At 40.5% G+C, this 20892-nt stretch overlaps 2 protein-coding genes across 6 annotated transcripts in view; one reads left to right on the top strand and one right to left on the bottom strand.

Annotated features, from left to right (window-relative positions):
- The window catches only part of hdac7a (histone deacetylase 7a), a 116250-nt gene extending 99929 nt beyond the window's left edge, over positions 1-16321 (top strand). For all 5 annotated transcript variants that reach the window (XM_038723398.1, XM_038723399.1, XM_038723397.1 and 2 more), the window contains 5 exons: positions 2413-2531; positions 9729-9862; positions 12412-12493; positions 12695-12833; positions 12927-16321. In XM_038723398.1, the coding sequence (XP_038579326.1) occupies positions 2413-2531; positions 9729-9862; positions 12412-12493; positions 12695-12833; positions 12927-12981 (529 nt within the window). In that variant the 3' untranslated portion in view covers positions 12982-16321. The remainder of the gene's footprint in view (positions 1-2412; positions 2532-9728; positions 9863-12411; positions 12494-12694; positions 12834-12926) is intronic.
- A 105-nt stretch (positions 16322-16426) lies between these two features.
- Positions 16427-20602, bottom strand: LOC119905963 (twist-related protein 2-like). The gene has a single exon (XM_038723403.1). The coding sequence runs from the start codon at positions 20204-20206 to the stop codon at positions 19574-19576; it is 633 nt and encodes a 210-aa protein (XP_038579331.1). The 5' UTR covers positions 20207-20602; the 3' UTR covers positions 16427-19573.
- Positions 20603-20892: the final 290 nt, after the last annotated feature.

Raw genomic sequence — 20892 nt, forward strand, 5'->3', positions numbered from 1 at the left:
GCCTTTTCTTCAAAGCATTATCACCCTAATGTCTAACACTAAGGTTAATCTAATAACGTTAGATTTTGGATTCTCCCTTCTTGCTGACTTGTCTTTGACTCATTAAAAGCTGCGGTTAGAACACACTAACTTACTTAACGTTACTTACACTAATGGCTAATTACCGCAACAAGCTAACGTTAAGCTAACAAGCTATATGCCGACAGCGATACCTGTTAAATGTTAACACATAAATAAAATACAGGAATTTCACTCATCAAGTAGAACACGGATTTCCTGGAGGTTCTCTCTCCAACGACCTGCACAGCCTGCCATTATTCATCTGGTATCTGCATGTAGAAATGTCCAAAAGGCTCCAACAGGCTGAGCCTCAGAGCTCCGTGTAGCTGAGTGAGGCTAACAGATGGCGGATCGAGTGCTAACAGTGGCAGCGGCTAATGGCGTCTGTTAATTAAAGCGGCCACTCCCCTAATAATGCAGAACTTTAAGGCTTCATATAATTTAAAAAGGTGAGTTATAAAAATATTAAAATTACACACACAAATTAAAAAAATTCACCCCCCTCACAGTTGTCACGAAGGACAAAATTAGCGATATGCACTAAAACCATTTTTTGACCCAGGCTGTAAACATGTTTTATTCTGCTAAGAAGTTGGGCATTTTAACATGGGGGTCAATGGAGATTCACTCCCTTCTGCAGCCAGTCTGAAGTGGCCACTCGATGAATTGCAGTTTCAGATATTTCCGTATTGGTATCGGAAGTGAGAGCCGGAGGTTGTCGCTTGATACACACACACACCACCACCACCATTGTATGTATGAAAATTCATCTATGTATCTTTGTGTTGTGTATTTGAGTGTATATGCTCATGCTGGAATGTGTGATTTATCTCTGTCCTCATTTTTGTCTAGGAGCTTATGTTGTCCATTTGCATGCAGTGTGTGTTTGGAAATGTGCATGTGTGTTTGAATATGTATGTGTGTATGAAGGGGAGGGAGGGATGTCTCCAAAGTCCCCAGGCAGAGTAATGAAGGGAAATGGATCCCAGATGGGCTGTTTTTTGTCTTTTCTCTGTGTTGTCAATGACGTGAGGAGAGTGACAAGCCTCTAATGGGAAACAGACTCACACACTCCTGCTTTGAACTCCGCCGACAGCATCAGCTGCAGAATTGAGTCTCTCTCTTCTCCCCGGGGCAGCAGCACTCCCCTAACAACAATAGCATTAAGGAAATATTTATCTGTTTGAAGTCCACAAACAACACCGAGCAGCTCAGTTGAACAAAGATGAAACTGTAGTCATTGTTTTTGGTGCCAAGGAAGAAGAATTAAAAGTCAGTGCTCAGCTTCAATCAGTAATGTTAAAACCACAAACCAAGCCAGAAATCTTGGTGTAGTCATGAACTCAGACCTGAATTTTAGCACCCACATTAAGACAATTAAAAAGTCAGCCTATTATCACCTGATGAATATATCAAGGATTAAAGGACTCAGCAGGACCTTGAAAAACTGCATTTCAGTCGACTCGACTACTGTAACGGTGTCTTTACAGGTCTACCTAAAAAATCAATCGGACAGCTGCAGCTGATTCAGAAAGCAGCTGCTCGAGTCCTCACTAAGACCAAAAAAGTGAATCACGCCACTCCACTTCTGGAGATTTTCTGTTACGTTATGAACCATTCAGATTTCTCAGGTAGTCAGGGACAGGTCTCATTCTGTCTGTCATTCAGTTTTTATGCTCCATATATCTGGAACAAACTCCCAGAAAACTGCAGGTCTGCTGATACTGTCAGTTCTTTTAAATCAAGATGAAGACTTTTCTTTTTACCACTGCCTTTAATTAAATCAAATGTAAGGTTGTAAATTAATAACTTACATTGCACAGTAAATTTAACTTTGTCTAACTATGTCTTTTTTATGTTTCCCTATTTTGCTTTTATGTTTTATGTAAAGCACTTTGAATCGCCTTGTTGTTGAAATATACCAGAAAAATAAACTTGCCTTGCCTTGCTTATAAGCGCTGACAAAACAATTTGACTTTGTCAAGTACACTTGTCTTATTTGAGACTGTGCAGGTTCTCCAACAGAGACACAATAGATTCATTTGTATGCCTTTTTTAGATTTGATACAAATACATTTTTCCATGCCAACAGTGATTGCATATTGAGGGTACATTACAGCCAGTAGATTAAACAAACCTGAAGTAGAACAGACATTACATGACAAAACACAGACTATTCATTGATATTAGTGGTAAAAAGGAAAATAAAATGCACACTGGCATTATCCTGAGTGTTGTGTAATATATGACATGTATCTACCTATATGGGCAACCAGTAGAAATTACAACAACACAGCCATCTCTTCCCAGTCCCTTGAAGTTACAGTGGCCTGTGTGTTTGTTTTCTCACAGGTCTGTGGTGATGCCCATTGCGCAGGAGTTCTCCCCAGATGTTGTTCTTGTGTCGGCTGGGTTTGATGCCGCAGAGGGCAACCCTGCTCCTCTGGGAGGATACAAGGTCTCTTCCAAATGTAAGCATGGATCTCTACCACAGACTGCACAGTCTTTACCTCAAGGTCTCATTTTTAGCAAGGGATGCCAATAAGAACTTTACTTTGCGGTCCTGTGGAGATATTAATATATTATTACAGTTCCTGTCAAACATGGACCAAAGAGCAGAAGTTGTGCCTACTACAGTACCTCGCTGATGTAACCAGTATTATTATTATTATTATTATTATAACAACACATTTTATTTATAGGTACCTTTCAGAACAATAAAGGTCACCTCACAAAACACAATAAAATTAGCAACAAAACAATAAAATAAATCAATAAAATTAGCAAAAACTAAAATTACAGTTCATAAAATCAGGGTACATAAACAACTGGGAACCAAAGATTGCTGTGACCAGATAAACAGTGATCACGTTGGATATGCCAGTTTAAAAAGATGCGTTTTCAGGTGGGATTTAAAAATGGAAAGTGAGTCAATGTTATGGATGTCTGGTGGAACAGAGTTCCAGAGACGAGGGGCAGAGCAGCTGAAGGCTCTAAACCCCATAGTGGTCAAACGGGCAGGAGGTACAGTGAGGAGAATAGAAGAAGAAGACCTAAGAGTACGAGTGTGTGTGTTCATATAAAGGAGGTCAGTGAGGTACAGAGGAGCGAGGTTGTGAATGGCTTTGAAGGTCAGGAGCAGAGTCTTGAAATCAGTATATTTATATCAGGTATTTAACTGGGAGCCAATGAAGCTGCTGAAGGACAGGAGAAATATGTTAAATAGAAGAGGTTCTGATGATGATACAGGCAGCAGAGTTCTGATCAAGTTTATGAACAAGTTTATGTATGAATTTGAGAGGAAGACCGAAGAGAAGAGAATTACAATAATCAATGCGGGATGTAACCAGGATGTGAACAAGAGTGGCTGTACTAGTGGGTGAGAGAGACAGAGGCGATTAATGTTACGTAAATGGAAGTATGCAGACCGAGCAACGTTATTAATGATAGCTTCAAAAGAAGTGTGCTGTCGAGGATGACACCAAGACTCTTGACCTGAGGGGAGGGGGAAACTGAGGAGTTGTCAGTGGTAAGAGAAAATCTGTCAAGTTTTGTCAAAGTGGATTTGGTGCCAATGAGGAGAACCTTGGTTTTGTCACTTAGGAAGTTGCAGGAGAACCAGTATTTTTCCATGAGGCAATCAGAGAGGGAGGTGGATGAGAGGGTGGGGGTAGGATTGGTGGACAGGTAGAGATGGGTGTAATCCACATAGCAGTGGAAATGGATGTTAAATTTACGGAAGATATAGCCAAGAGGAAGTAGATAGATGATGAGCAGAAGGGGCCCCAGGACAGAGCCCTGGAGAACACAGATAGTGATAGGAGATAGCTGTGATTTTTAAGTTCTGAGTTGGATGAACTGAGTGCAGCCAGAGAGATTTGATTTAAAGCAGTGATACCAAGAGATACTAATCTGTCAAAGAGGATGTTATGGGAGATGGTGTCAAAGGGAGCAAGGAGGATGAGAAATAGGACAAAAGTTGTTGAAATTGTTGGGGTCTGCACCAGGTTTCTTAAGTATAGTAGTTATAGCAGCTGATTTTAGAAATGAGCAGAAGAGAGAACGGAATGTATAATGATGGGGAGGAGAGAGAGGGTGAGCAGGCTTTTACCAAGATGGTAGTAAGAGGTTCTAGCTGACAAGTAGTTGGTTTTTTATTCAATTTTCCAACAACAAAACAAACAAATAATAAATAATTAAACAACACCAGCACATTCATAATTAACATCAACCAAATCAAGCAAATACAGCGAAGGGGAACAACATAAAACAATTAATTACTGCTGCACACCACACAAAACATAACACAAAAAATATACAATAAACAATTACCTCATCAGGGATTTAACAGAATTAATAGCAGCTGACCAGTGATTGATTGTGTATACAGTTGCATTGTGAAATCTTGCTATGGCACGTTCTAAAAGTAAAATGTCCGAGAAAGAAAGCATCCAGGCAGATGTATAATTAATGTTCAATTCAAACCAACCTTTTAAAATAATTTTTTTACCAGCTGTAAATGCTAACATTAAAATTCTTCTCTGGTATGTGTCAAGCGCCACACCAGAGTCATCTGCCAGCAACAGAAGGGACAAAGGCAGATTAACCAACAAAATCCTCGAGAGCACTTTTACTATATATGTCCAGAGCCCCATAATATGTGGACATTCCCAAAACATGTGCCTGTAGTCACCAACAGAGGCTGTGCTACATTGATTACACAATTTATCATTAGAAAACTTCATCAAAAAAGCCCTGCAAGGTGTTATTTAGACCATGTGGGTAAAGTTAAAATGTATTAACTGATGAGCCAATTTTTTTGATGAAACAAAAATATTATTCCAAATAGTCTCCCAATCCAATTTCACCCAGCTCCCTACTCTAGATTGAGATAAAATCTAAACCTGGAGCCTTATGTATAGCAAATACATTATACAATCTAGTAACCACACCCTGGTTTTGTGTAGCTTTCTGTAGATGTTCAGGCAAGGGATGGTTACTCAGCTCTGTATCCCAAGCCCTAAGAGCAGAGCGCAACCTAAGATTTAAAAAAAATAAGACGAACCGTGAAGAGAAAAAAAAAAATTTTGTTGTTTTTTTTTTACCTGTCCTGCCCAGCAGCCTGGTATAGAGCATGATGAGCTGGATACCATATTTTGCCAGACAGAGTTTACTTTAACAAGAGAGTATTAATATACTCCTTTGGCTGTTTATTGTTTATTTAATTATGATTTGTCTCCGGGGGGCAGACATGGGGATGGGGGGGCACAAACAGACAGCACAGAGAAAGGACAACACCTGCAAGAGAAGGGGGATGGAAGGTGGGGACAACAGGGAATAGCAGAGGGAAACACCAATTGCAGAAAGCAACGAAACCTGCAATAGAACAGAGAGGGGGGCTTGGGGAGGAGAAAAACAACAAACAAACAAACACAAACAAACACAAACAAACAAACAATAAAAATAATAATAATAGTAAAAGACAACCAGCCGAACAGCAGCAATAAACAGCTGACATAGTAAGACAACTAAGAGAAAAATGAAAACAAGAAACAGTCACGCACAATAAATAAGCAACACAGCACAGCCACGAGAGCTGGAATAATAATTAATTGAAATAAGTAACTGAAAGAAAAGCATCAGGAATAATTCTACCAGGGACAACCTAATTTTGTTTGTGTCTATGTGTGAGGCTGTGTGTGTCTGTGTGCGTGTGGGTGAATGTGTCTGTATGTGTGCGTGTGTGTGTACATGTGTGTGTGCATAAGCCTGTTAAAGAATGTAGTTGTTAGTGAGAGTGGGACGCCACAACTGTGCCACCCCGACCCCAGCAACAGGCAGGCAAGAACCCCAGTAGCCAATAGGGGTGGGTGAATAAATAAATAAAATAATAAAAAAATAAGTATATGACTCCCAGATGTACCGCGACACTCCAAAAAAAATTAATAAATAAAAACGACCATCCAAATGCCAATTGACAACGCAATGCCGATGGAACGCAAGAGGCGTAACCCGCGCAAGAGCAGCGCCCGGACTCACCGCGGCACGCACACAACATAGACCAGTGCTGGCACAACCCCCCTAACCCTAACCCGGAGTGGCAAGGACCCCGCCCAGGGACAGAACAGCCCATCTTCCCCTAGGGCCCAGACCTGAGGGTCCGCCTACACCCAAGAGGCAATGCCACTCAGGCCAGGCCAGGCCATATAGTTAAAGATGTCATTAAAAGTATAAACACCTTTATTTGGATAAAATACCAGGAGGGGAAAACAAAAGGTTTAGAGCCTGTTAAAAAATAGTTGTTGTGCCAGATAGGAATTTATGCTTGTATCCAAGAAACTTACAGGATTGTTTCCATGTTTCCAAAGAACATTTTATAATGGGTCCCAAACGAAGTAATGTACTTTTACATTTCGTAATACCTACAAATGGTAAGTTTGTAGGTATTACAAAATACCTACAAGGTAAGGTAAGTTTAAAGCTAAAAGGTAAGTTTTCCTCAAAGGATGAACCAATTCTTGTTCAATCAAATTTTTGAGGAAGGTTCAAACCATATCTTTAGCAACCGTAACTGAAAAGCCCAAAAATAGAATTTGAAATTAGGAAGAGCTAAACTACCAGCAGATTTACAGTTCTGCATTGTTGTTAAACGTATTTTGGGTCGTTTAGTATCCCATACAAAGAGTGTAGGGGAGAGCGGGGTAAGTTGTCTCGTGTCTAAGTTGTCACACTGCTCATAACTCCAACACTAGAGGCTCTATGTCAAAAATCAAATAGCCATTTTGTGTGACTTCTTTTTCTATGTTCAACTTCCTGTTCACATGTGGTCAAGGTCACTCTAATCTGAGGTGAGCACAATTTTATTATTTTTTTGCTTCAAAAGTAAAACATTTGCACTTTACATTTTATGTATTCCAACCTTATTAGGTATGAATGTTCAAAATGATAACTTTGCACAAAGTAGAGGAGACAATAACGTGTCTTTTGATACTTCAGCTGAAGTGCTATGTTAAGCTAACCTTGAGATTTAGCTAACATTATCACACATGTCAGTTTGGGGCAAGTTGTCTCCATGACTTTGGGGCAAGTCGTCACACGTGATTACTTGCCCCAGTACAAATAAACACATAGAACATGCTCAAAAAACTAAGTGAAATTGTGTAATTACCTCTGACACAAGTATTAAATGATACTGTAAATAGAATCTTACACACTGTAGTTTACAGCAGCAGCCATATGCCTGGACAAGACTGAATTCATGACAGAGTATATACGGTCTTATACCGTTGGCATGTAGTATGTTAGTAGATACAAACACACACACACACTACATGATCCAGTTATTAATTTAGTTAGGCAACAAGGGTAGCAGACAAATAAGCTTGTAATTAATTTGTAATTGCAAGGAGGAATGTGTTTTTGAAGGAAGGAAGAAAATTATCAACAGAAGACAGAGAATGACAGTACACCACCTGACATAATGTTAAAGGCAGTCAGGCAGGTGAAGTTGAAGAACAAATCAATCAGAAGTACAGCTAAGAATTTTGATGTAAGCCGCCGACATCTCTTTTGGATCATCTGTGTGGAGCCATTTTCATACAATATTCGAAAGAAGACGTTTAAGTGTGTGAAATGCAACAAATGGGCCTGCGATGCTTGCACCTCAGGCCAGGCAATTTATGTGTGCCAGAACTGTGACACTAAAGACATGTCTGATTAGTCAGATACATATGTAGGTCGAACACAAAATTCACATTGTTGCATTAGTGTGTTTAAACACCACATCTGTTTAGTTAAGAAGTTATACAGTACATTTAAGCAAGTTATCTGCAGCATTACATTCAATTACCATAGATCTATTTGCACACCAGAGAACGTTTAATTTTAAAGTTCAAAGAAAGAGGTTGTCCCACTTAATGTGTGCTCTGCCAACATTTTTGTTTTGAATTAAATTATTTATTTTCCAAATTCCCTAGGCTTGATTGTTGATTGATTTTACTTTTAGTTCTGGTTACAAATTGAAATTGAAATCAGTATTCACAATTAAGTGTTCTAACTGTTTGATAATCCAGTGTGACAACTTACCTGCCGATGGGGCAAATTGTCAACAAGTGCACACTCTCTATTCAACAGTCTACAGCTCCATAATGAGATAAGATATGAAGATGTAATGAATACAAAACTTTTGCCCAAGACTTCATTCTTTGGTTCAACATTTGTACCATTGTGATGTACGGTGCTCAGTAAATATTAGATGGTGTGAAAAGTGTGACAACATACCCCGCTCTCCCCTACAGAATTTATCAATAACCCTAAAAAATAGAAGAAAACAATAAATTTACCCAAAGAAGAATATTCATTTTCAGCACAGAGATCCATTTGTAAAGGAGACCATCTATTCAAAGAATTTTTAATCTTCTGTAACAAGACATCATAGTTGTATTTACATATGCTGATCAAAGTGGGATGAATACTCACACCTAGATAATTAAAGCCAAAGGACTGAATCTTAATGGGTACAAAAGCAGGGAGACTAAGTTTTGGAGGAGTTGATGCTAAAGGCATTAATATAGATTTCCCCCGATTTATTCTGTAACTGGAAAAAAAAACAAATCTTTCAAATAATAAAAAATCTTGTGGTACAGAATTATTAATATCTGAAAGAAAGAGGATAATATCATCTGCAAATAATGAAATGTAATGTACAGTATTATTAATATGAATTGGAGAGATCAAAGGGCTCTGCCTAACAGCCTGTGCTAGCGGCTCAAGTGAAAAAGCAAACCAAATTGGAAAGAGGGGCAACCTTGTCTTCTTGTACCCCTCTGAAGACAGAACTGTGAAGAGACTGTGTGGCCAGTTGATACACAGACTGTAGGTTTAGCATACAGGGTTTGGATCATATGAATAAAAGAGGGTCCAAAGCCAAATCTCCTAAGCACAGCCCACAGGTAACTCCATTCCAGTCTATCAAAGGCCTTTATAGCATCTAAACTGAGTACTGCACATGTATTTTTATCCCTTGAAGTGTCAATTATATGCAAGAGGCGTCTAACATTATCTGAGGCCAGACGGCCCCTGATGCAGCCAGTCTGATCCTCATGTATCAACTTTACAATATACGTATATATTCAATCTATTAGAAAGAGCCTTTGCATATATTTTAACATTGGAGTTTAACAAGGAAAAGGCCTATAACTCCCACAATCTAACAGATCCTTCCCAGTTACAGTACAGAGATCAATGCAGCCCTCTGATCTCTGTGAAAATAACCAACCTCAAGTGAATATTGAATAGACTTAAGCACCAACGGGGCAATCAGATCCCAGATTGCTAAAAGTAATTCTGGAGGTATCCCATCAAGCCCCGGTGACTTATGTCTTTTCATAGAAGCAGTGGCTTGTTTCAACTCCTCCGTAGTACGTGGGGCCTCCAATTACTCAGTTAAAAATCGTGGACATCAGTTAAAATTGACTAAAAACATTAAAAGGACGCACCAGCGTTTACTCTCATGGTCACGGCAATTAGTAGGTAGTGTGTTGCTATCGGGAATCCACAAAGTAGGTGGTCTGATGATTGCAGCTTACCTGCCAAGCTCTATTGTTTTTACATGGTTAATACTTGAGGTTAACATTTCTGTTTGTGTTTTGTGTGTTTGTCTACCACAGGCTTCAGCTTCCTGACCCGCCAACTAATGTCTCTGGCAGGGGGTCGTCTGGTTTTGGCCCTTGAGGGAGGTCACGACCTTACAGCTATCTGTGACGCATCTGAAGCCTGTGTCAGTGCACTCCTGGGCATACAGGTAAGGCATACTGGGTAATGGAGTCCTCTTTACATGTCTTTTTAGGGTAATCTGTTTTTTTGTATTTGTTTTTTTTAAACCTGTCCTGCCCAGCAGCCTGGTATAGAGTATGATGACCTGGATACCATATTGTGCCAGACAGATTTTACTTTAACAAGAGAGTATTAATATACTCCTTTGTCTGTTTTATTATTTATTTAATTATATATTGATTTGTCACCGGGCCGGACAGGGGGGCACAAACAGACAGCACAGAGAAAGGACAAGACTTGTAAGAGAAGGGGGATGGAAGGTGGGGACAACAGGGAAAAGCAGTGGGAAACACCAATTGCAGAAAGCAACGAAACCTGTAATAGAACAGAGAGGGGGCTTGGGGAGGAGAAAAACAACAACAAACAAACACAAACAAAAACAAACAATAAAAATAATAATAATAGTAAAAGACAACCAGCCGAACAGCAGCAATAAACAGCTGACATAGTAAGACAACTAAGAGAAAAATGAAAACAAGAAACAGTCACGCACAATAAATAAGCAACACAGCACAGCAACGAGAGCTGGAATAATAATTAATTGAAATAAGTAACTGAAAGAAAAGCATCAGGAATAATTCTACCAGGGACATCCTAAATTTGTTTGTGTCTATGTGTGAGACTGTGTGTGTCTGTGTGCATGTGGGTGAATGTGTCTGTATGTGTGTGTGTGTACATGTGTGTGCGCATAAGCTTGTTAAAGAATGTAGTTGTTAGTGAGAGTGGGAGAAAGAAGAAAAAAAAACAAAGACTCCCAGATGCACCGCGATGGAAACGCGGAAGACCCCGAGCCAAATGCCAGTTGACAACGTAATGCCGACGGAACGCAACCCCCTGTAACCAGCGGAAGAACAGCGCCCGGGCCGACCGCGGCGCGCACACAACATAGACCAGTGCTCCCCCTCCACCGCCACGCAGCAAACAACCAAAACGCCCAAATGCCACGCAATCATCAACACCAATGCACAAGTAACAAGCCCAACACGCAAACTGCGCGAGCACGGCGACACCCAATGCCCAGCAGCCCCCCGCGAATCCTGCGTGCGAGGTCGGGCAAATGAGAGAGAGCAAGCGGAATAACACGACAGCGAAAGCCAGCAGAGAGAAACACCAGCAGCAAGTCCCAGCCCGGCAGCAAACGCGCCACAACGGTCACCGTGCACCCGCCTATAAAAGTCCGCCGTCCCCCCAACTGCCGGAAAAAACTAAGGCCGCCGACGCCAGCCGACATCCCCCATGCCCAGCACGCCCCCCAGCCGCCGTGCAACACCAGCCAAACCAGCAACGAGGCAAAATCAACTAGCTCAGCTGCATGCCACCACCAACCCACCCACTCGTCAAGGGCCGAGAACTCCAGGCACAAGCCCAGAACAAACCGGAGCACAGCCCTGCCCCGCACGCACACTGCACATCCCGAAAATGAACTATATGCCTGAGTATCCAGAGGGGTCCAACAACCGGCCGACAGAGAAATGGGGAAGCATGGATCCGAGGCCAACGAAGCAAAACAACTGGTCCCTCCCAGCTAACGAGGAAAAGCCTCCCCCGGACTCCCAATGCACAAACTAAACGCCCAGCAGCCATTCAGAGAACCTGCCCAGGGAAAAAGCACAATGCATCAAGATGCATCGACAATCGCCCCACAATCCCACCGCAGCCCTCCAAACCGCAACTGGATCAACCCGAGCAGAGACCCCCACCCCCAGAAGCCAGGGCACCCCGCGACCCCCCAAAGCGCAAAGGACCCCAGACCGCATGTCCAGGGGGAAGCTGTACCCCGCTCCAAGGAAGAACAGCAGAAAGCCATGCCAGGAAGCTCCCTGCCGCCAGGGAGCAATAACGCGGGAGAACCAGGCCAACGGTCCCCCAGCCCAGCCAGAGGCATCCCTCCCCAGAGTGCAGGCAGTGCCAGCAGCCCCCGAGGCCGATCTCATCCCTGGACGGGGGCCCAGCCCCCCCAGTCAAGCACCCCTAACTAACAGAGGATGAAGCATCTATATTCAGTGCTGAAATGCTTCCCAGGATTAGTGGAATTTGAATTTGTGGACTGGATTTGAGGGTTTACAAAGGTTACACTGCAGGCAGGGAAGTCAGAAAAATCAGGAAATCGTAATTTTCTGCTTTATATGGACATTAAATGAACTGTTTGCTTCTTTTTTAGTTTTCTCAGCTGAAATTTAAGAAAAATAATAATAATGCTCATGAATACACTTAACCATTGAACACATAGTGTATTGTCATAGTACTTACTGTGGAAATTTTTACATTGAGATTCGTGTACGGACTCACACAGGCATTATCTTTATGTTACTGATAGGAAATTAGCCATTTTAATTACAGTACTGTATTTTTTGTTGTTTTGGTATAGGTATGTTGGTCCTGATAATAATATAATGCTGCACATGTTTTATTATTATTATTATTATTATTATCTCTTCATCACTTCTTAACCAAACATTCAACCATTGAAAAGATGCCAGAATTACGGTAATTTGATTGTCTGCCTCTGTCCTGTAGGACCCACTGCAAGAACAAGTTCTACTCCAAAATCCCAGCGCTACCGCAGTGTCCTCCCTGCAGACTGTCATACAGATACAAAGTGAGCAGCAATAACACTTTAATTATTTTATTTGTGCCATTTTGACCATTATTTAATCCTATAAAAGCCCCAGGAGTGTCATGATTATTCTCTTGCTTCCTTCTTCTTACTATAATCAACATGGCCTCCGGATACAATACTGACATCAGAACAGGGTCCACCCCAATGTGGTGTTAACCTAGATGTATGTGGGTATTGCAGGTCAGTACTGGCAGAGTGTAAAGGCTTACTGTGGATCAGTGGGTCTGTCCTACCTGGCTGCTCAGAGAAGAGACTGTGAGGAAACAGATGCTGTCAATGCTTTGGCCTCACTCTCTGTGGGAGTCCTTTCCAACAAAAGGTACACACACACAAATGTGCAACCACACAAAAATCACATTTCCATGTTTTTGGCCCTAACTCTTCCAACTCTCCATTCACATCTGTTTATCAGCCTTTCCTCCAGCCTCCCTGACGAGCCAATGGAGCATGACAGTGACTCCATGTAGAAGAATCTGACCAATCACCTCACAGAACTCATTTTCAGGAACCTGTAGCCTGGGATCACCTGCGCTGTCACATGACCATGAAGGGGACAGGTTTGGGACAGATCCATCTGCCTTATTCACTAACATGCACATCCACTAACACACAGTGCTGAACCTCTACAGACCTGCAGTGTGATCACCTCATTGCTGGTAACCACTCAGCTGAAACCAGCAGCACAACCTGCAGGTGCGAAACAATCTGAAACTTCACCAAAGAGCAAAACAAGATGATTTTTAATAGATTTTTCATGTCTCTTGACTGACATCGGATTGTGTGTGTTCAGAAGTCCAGTGCCACAGCTCTGTGACCATAGCCTTTTTAGGAATAGCCAGAATTCAGATACTGATTCATCTTGAAGCACTATGTACCAGCAGCTGTTTTGTTTCCTTAACTTTGTCTAAACGAAACGACGCAACATCAGGTTTCAAAGGAGGAGGAAAACAAGCAAACACAGAATAAATGGGATGCAGAATGGCTGACGCAGAATTAAAGGTGTGTTATGCAATTCTAATCCAATACACGTCTTTTTGTCAAATTCAGTGAAACTCCTCACGGCCTGCTGAAAGAAAATCTGTTGTTTGTACTTCCCTGACTTTATAAATGAGAAATAAACAAAGTGACTCGGCCCGTCCAGCCATGATTTGTGTGTCAGGTAACATTAGATTACTTTTGAGATTGCCGAGAATCATGTTGTTGTGATGTTAGCTATGGTAGCAGGAGATTTGTGAGTATTGTGCTGTCTGAAGCTGGTCTGCTGGCTCTGGGAAACAGTCTTGTCCTCTGCAGCAGCAGAGCTTTGCAGCATCAACTGTAGCAACAGTTTACTAACCCACAACTTACTTATTACTTGCTGTGTCATTCTCTCTATATCATGGTATTTGACATGGAATGGATTACTCCAGAATTGCATACCCCATCTTTAAACTTCAGGTGAAATCGTATATGCAAAAATATCAATACGATGAAGTGGTCACATCATAAATAAAGAATAAAGATGTCATTACATGCTGTTTAACCACTAAAAGAAGACCACAAAGAACTTGAGGGAAAGAGAGAAAACGAAGACACAAAATGGACAACTTTGGTTTTGTACAAACAAAGAAAGGGCAATTGTCCTTGTTATTTTATTGCACTGTTCATTCCATAATGTGAACCATTAGAAATTCCAAAGCTCTGGGAAAAAATACTCTGTAGGTTATTTAATAGTTGTTGTTGTTTTTTTTGGATGAATTGGATGAAATTGTGTTTGCTATGTTTTTCCCACTCTTAATCTGAGATGTCTTATAAAGTCTCTGACTTACTCTGTGGAGTTGAATTTCTTATGCAGTTAATCTGAAAAGTGGGCAAGATTTTCAGAGCAGGATTATTTTTCACTGCTGTTCAGTGTCTTAAATGCACACACGTACACATATCTACACACACACACATACAAAGCAATGATGAACTATTGGTGTACCACTAGTATTGAATACTGTATATGAGGTAACTGAGGACCATTGTATTGTTCAAAATAGTAGCAATAATGTTAATGCACTTAATGGACATCACCCAAAGAGACCTGCCTTAAAACAGCCTGCACTTGGCAATGGGACAGCAACACAGTGACTCTACCTTTAAGACATAATTTGAACCTATGGATTTAGGTAAACATCATATATGCAGATGTTTGTATACTGTTTGTTTTGATGATGTCTACAGTGACCTGGCCTGGTTTGAATGTTTTGTCATTGTTTAAAAATCAGGTTTCAGGTTTTATCACAGTCTAATTAAGGAAACTAATGCATTGTGTTTTGTTTGGAAGTGAACTTGTGTTTTTCCATATTATAGCAGCTCTTCTTGTCATGTTACAATCAACCTACACAATGCCACGTTAAACATGTCAGTTCATAATCTAAGCTGATGTTTGTAGTAGAGGTCATGTTGATTATTCATTTGAAGAATTTATCTGACTGCCCTGCTAAACGGGCATCATCACTTCAAAAGTAAAACTAACAAGTCATATTTCTTAGTTTGGATGTTATTGTGCAGCAAAATTAAATTTGCCTAAGTTAATTTTATTGCACACTAGGTCTGACCTTTTCATGAACAATACCAATACTATAGATAAGATGCCTGAATAAAGTGCAGTTTTTTTCCAGATTGTTGGGTGTTAAAGCTTCTAAATAGCATCAAGACACTAAAACTGTGCAATGAAACTAATGAAATTTCATATTTGACTACTTAGTTACATGGCTTTGTCTGAAAATGTTTGCTTTAGAGCTTTCCTTTGAGTTTTCACATCCATTGGTCTTAAAGCAGCACAATATGATTTTCAAGTCTTGTTGGCAAATATTTGGTAAAAAGCACCTTGATTTTGTGTTTGTGTGTAAATGCAGCGTTTGTAAAAATCGAGATTGAAATTAGCACAATTAGCAAGTTTTTAGCAAGTATTGTCAGTTTAGCATCCAGGTAGGAAACTAAAGTTTGCTGTAGTCAGACCATGGGCATCGTCTGCCCAACAGAAGGCATCAGAGCTTTAATAGTAAACAAAAGGACAGTAGAAACCAAAATATTTTGCAGAAATCCCACTGCTATTGCACTACTGCTCCAGGAATTATGAATGTTAAATGGAGAAGTAGTGTTTTATAATTGCTACAACTTAAAAGCATCATTCTTAGGTGTTGTTCATAGTATTCTTAACAGTGAGTGAGGCATTTTGACAAAACACGGTGTCTCTCTCAAACAGTGTACACAGCAGGTGCATGTGGTGTGTATAAAGAAAATGTCTGATTTGTCAATGAGTGTAAGTGTGAAAGAGAGAGTGGCAGTGATTACATGTGCACTAGTACCAGTACTTTAGTCATGTGTTTTGTTAATGCATTTGCAAGTGTCTGTGTGTGTGTGTGTATGTGTGTCCGTCAAATACTGTAAATGACCTCTCCTGTATTATATTCCAAGTGGCTGTTGTCTGATGTAGAGGCCAGTATTGCCTCAACTCTTAATTCCCTTTATTACAGATGTCATTTGTACCTTCTTAAAGAAAAACACTGTAAATAGAAACTGCAAGACCAAAATACACATTTTACACATGTGCCTTGATGCATTAAGTAGTATGTGTATTGGAAACTCTTAACTAACTGGACATACAGTAACTCTAAACTAACTAACTAATGATGACATTGAAATCTTTGTTTCGGTATATTCTTTATTATTTACCTATATGTGTTATGTTTCTTTTACATTTCCTACCATGTATATGTATAGAAAGATTGTCTATTTTTGTCTCATCCTCTTGATTAAAGGAAAAATTTCCAGTTAGTACATTTTTGTGTTGTCTTCTTTTCCGAAAATCATAATATAGAAGCTGATGCTTGCAGACTGCTTGTGTCAATTAATTAACAATGACAATACAAGCACCACACCATGGCTCCACAATCATGGACCATAACACAAATACCTGCGCCTATGACCAGAGCCTTTAACTAGTGTTTCTGCAAAAACATTAGTGCAGGAAGGGAATAAGTTAGCAGAAGTTAAAAACAATGCACAGTTTACGTACGTCTGTGAGTGAGACTACTGGAATATGGCCAAACGTTTATACCAACACTGATAAATGTTGTTAAACCATATTGTATTTATGTTCCCTTGTGTGTTTTTTAAGGTTTACCCTTAGCTTATGTAAAAGCTTTAATGACATAACTCTTGCTAAAGTATCAGGATATGGCACTAAACATGCAGGCCACTGTAGCATAACTGAAAATATCAAGCTACAACTTAATTGCACATTAATGTGTTCTTTTTGGAAAAATTAACTGTTCCTGACTGACCAGGCAAAGGCACACAGATCTCATTATGAAAAAGACTGGGGGAAGGCGGAAGGAAGGGAAAACAAGAGAGACAGTAGACAAAGAGAGTGTGGTGCCAGTATAAATATTTACACTGTTTATCATCCAGTTTTAACAAAACACAAATTTCATTGTTTGAGGAAAGTTTTTTTTTCAGAAAAATACTACAACTAATTCTCCAGGGCAATTCTCTGCTTTTTCTGCTTGTGATATTTATCATACTGTGACATTCATTTGTATAGCACCACACTGTACATACTTCAAGTACATGCTCCTTAAAAAATCTCACACCCTGTCTGTAAACTGGTGTGCAAGAGACAGACACTAATCGCATTCTGAGACTTAAGTCTAGCTTGAAATTTCTTTAACTGTTTCCTTAGGATAATATCTTGGAATATAGTACTTTAAGAAAAAACTGAACACAAATATTGCTTGACCTGTGTTGTCCATTTATTTTCAATAAAGCTCTTTGTTGGTTTAGTTGGTACAGAGATGTGCTCTCTTTCCACTAGTCAGTCTGCCTACTGATCAAGATGCCTTTTAATTATCTTAAATATTCCTTTTATCCAAAATGTGAGATCTGCATTAAAGGCCAAATGATTAGAATGGCAGAAATGGTAGCATGGACCAGAGATGTACAGTGAAGGTCACAGCCCCTTCATTCAGCAGCTGGAAAGACAAAAAGGCAGATATGATATTTTGGTAACCACTTAGATTCATTTAAAAGTTTGTAGAGGTCATATTGGACACATATTGACAAATTCATTATTGGATTTTAGACATATGAATAAAATAATTACAAAATAACTAGGACATCAACAGGGTACTGCCAAATTTGCTTCAATGTAAATTTTCTGATACCAATAAGTAGCTGTCATAGTGTCTCAGTAAGTCGACAAATGCTTTATGAAATTAATATGCATTCAAAATTACTCTCCCAGATTATTAAATAAGCCACTCAATACAAAATGCATAGGGGCTGCTTTTCTCTTTTGGCCCATAACTCAATTATTTTTTAATGTCAAGTGTCTACTGACATGTCTGTGAAGGTTAGCCTTCTGAGACCACACTGTGCTTTCTTCATAGGAGCTGGAAACGTTAGCTACCTCCCTAGGACATTCTAATGATAGGTTGCTGGGCTTCATGCATGTTGGCAAGTAAGAAGTGGTTCATGGATATGTATTGAATACAAACAGCATGTCAACCCCATATATTTTGAATACGGTTGTTTGTATTAAATATAAGCTTAACCTTGCAGGTTCATTTGCTTGGCAGGTAAGACAACAAACAGTGGTATAACAATACAAAAACTGACTTTTAGTTTTTTGTTTAATGCATGTATATAATATGGTAATCATGGATGTGATTATGGACATTTAAATAAAATGGCACTCTTTTTTGCGAACCCAAGACTTTGGGCAGTTCTGGCTACATGGCTACACCTATGCCTGTGTGCACATTTGTGTGTGCATTAATCAGCTCTCACCTCCTCCATCACTTCCATTGGTTTATGGGAGCCCAGTGGGGAGCCACATCAGCCTCCCCTTTGATGGTGACACACATGATTCATGGCTTTTAGAGACTGTTTGTTTTCATTATGCCTCGCTGTAGCCGCATCATGGTTTTGTGCAACTCAAGCAAATTTTGGCCAGAATGAGAGGAAAGAAATTCTAGGAGAGTTTTTTTGGCACTAGAAGAAACAAAAGGGCTTGGTTTGAAAATAAAGAGGAGAAAATTCAGTTAGGCTGCTGCCTGCAGCTAGTTTTTCCACCATGACTTTGGTTCAGAGTAATATGTCAGACTCTTGGAAAAGTAGGAGTTGAAAGTGTACAGAAAAGTCAAAGGTCCAATGTCTCATCTCAAAATGTATCTCAAACATCAAATTTTGTCTTTCCAGTTGTCCACTTTTTTCTAATTCCTTTCCTGTATGCTGTAGTTGTTGCTCTTTGTATATATTAAAAAACTTTAAACACTTGCTAGCCAAGGCAGAAATAAAGTTAAATAAAAACATTTAATGAAGTTAAAATGTGGCTCAAAATATGCATACCTATAATGATGAAGATATTAATGATGATGATGATCATACTGATGTCAGTTATGGTGATTTATGGTGATAAAATCAAGGGTGATGATGAGGATGAAACCAGAGGTCAAGCTCCAAAAGCCCTAGAAAGCCGAGATGTCAGAGGGTTCCAGCAGGGTGAGCTGTGCTGTCAGGTAGAGGCAACATTTAGGACAGGGCATCGTTAACCATCAGGTTGGTTAATGTTGAATGATGTCTGGGTGTCTTTGTATCTCAGATTGTCCTGTCATCCATTGTCATCTATGTAGACAGTACAAATGTCTAGGAATCACACACTGACAACAATGTCCCTGCACGCAATAGCTGCTTTTGGCAAGAGAAACAATAGAATCAATCCATAGTCACATCTGAAATGAACAATGAAAACTGCAATTTTCATGAAGGGGTAGTGGCTTAAAAACCAGCTCCATCCAAATACTCACATAAAACTAGAATCTCTACTTATCAACTGTCAGATAGTCTTTCCATCATCACTGAGACAGACAGATAATCTAAGTTGAGGTGATAAATAGTCCACTGGTAAGCAGACACAGTTCAGACGCCTCCTCAGCACTCTGTGTTAAGTAAGAATATTTCCCTGTAATGAGGAATTCATCCCACTTTTTAGGGCAACAATCAAAGGACAAATCTTGCATTAAGGTTGAGCTAATGACCAGCAGACATGGTCGACCAGGCACCCTCCATCCTCCAGACAGAGAAGGCATAGCTCAGTCTCTCGTGGGCCAGGTAGTTACATCCAGCCATCTTAGTGTCCAACTCATCACTCTGCAAAACCTGGTACAGAAAGTCAATGTATCGCGACGCCAACTTAAGGGTCTGAATCTTGCTTAGTTTGTCGGAGGGGAGAGTTGGGATTATTTTACGCAATGAGGCGAAGGCTTCGTTTAAAGATTGCGTCCGCTGCCGTTCACGGATGTTGGCTATCACCCGCTGGCCGTGTGGGTCCTCAAGGGCTGAGAGACTACCGGGACAAGGACCGGGGTCAGGAGAAATGGACCAGTCTGAGGAAGGTGGTCGATGTTGAGGGCTCCTCTTGAGTCTTTTAGGTCCAGTCAGCGTGTAAATCTGGGTGTCGTCCCCTGTCTGGCCATTGTCTGCTGGGGTGGGGGGAGTAACTGTGGTAACATGACGTGTGCCCATCAGCCGTTTATGCCGGGTGACCCCTGGTTTTGCCACAACGACGGGACAGGCGTTCAAAGGTTGTCTTCCTGTGTCTTCCTCACTGGAAACCACCCTTCCCTCAGGGTGGTCATCTTTAGACTGCTCCTCCTCTCTCATGCTTTTCCAGGTTCTTCTTCTTTCCTCTCTCTCCTTTATGTGACTATCCTTCACTCCTTCTCTATATTGTGTGCTTCTCTCTTTCCTTCAATGTGTGTCTCTCCAGTCCTCCTCTGCTTCTTTCACACAGTTTTACTCTCTATTCATCCTCTGAAACTGCTTCCGTTACGCTGTGTGCTTCTCCGGCTTTCTGCTATGTTGTTCTTCTTCTCCAACAGTTATCAGATTTACACTTTGTCACATCTATACATGCCAAGCCAAAATGGGCGAGTAATTAGCACTCACTTTTATTTTGCCACACTGCTTCTTCATCTACAAGTCAAGTCATCTATTGCCAGTCTCTGTGAGTGTATACTGCATCGGTGAACCCGAATGTTCTCATGTCCCGCTTCTGTAGCTGCGTGTGAGGCAACCTGACTCTGACTTTTTAAAGGGAGGGAACCATGAAACTTTCAGCTGCCCACCCATCTGACTTACTGATTGGTCCAGAGGACTGTTTTTGGACAGCTGAGCTTATGAAAACAGGAAGAATGAATCTAAAATGATTGGTCCGATCAAAAGGACAAGGAGGAGACAAAGGTATGTTGTACAGCCAACCAAATTGAACCATTCTGACGTTTACTTCTTGTCATAGAAGTTGCCCAAGTTTATAGGTTCCAGATTTCCTCTGAAGCAAATTGCTACCA

This window comes from Micropterus salmoides, unplaced genomic scaffold, assembly GCF_014851395.1.
Source record: "Micropterus salmoides isolate LMB-PRFRI ecotype aquatic unplaced genomic scaffold, ASM1485139v1 Ms_hic_scaffold_16, whole genome shotgun sequence".
NCBI classification, from domain to species: Eukaryota; Metazoa; Chordata; class Actinopteri; order Centrarchiformes; family Centrarchidae; genus Micropterus; species Micropterus salmoides.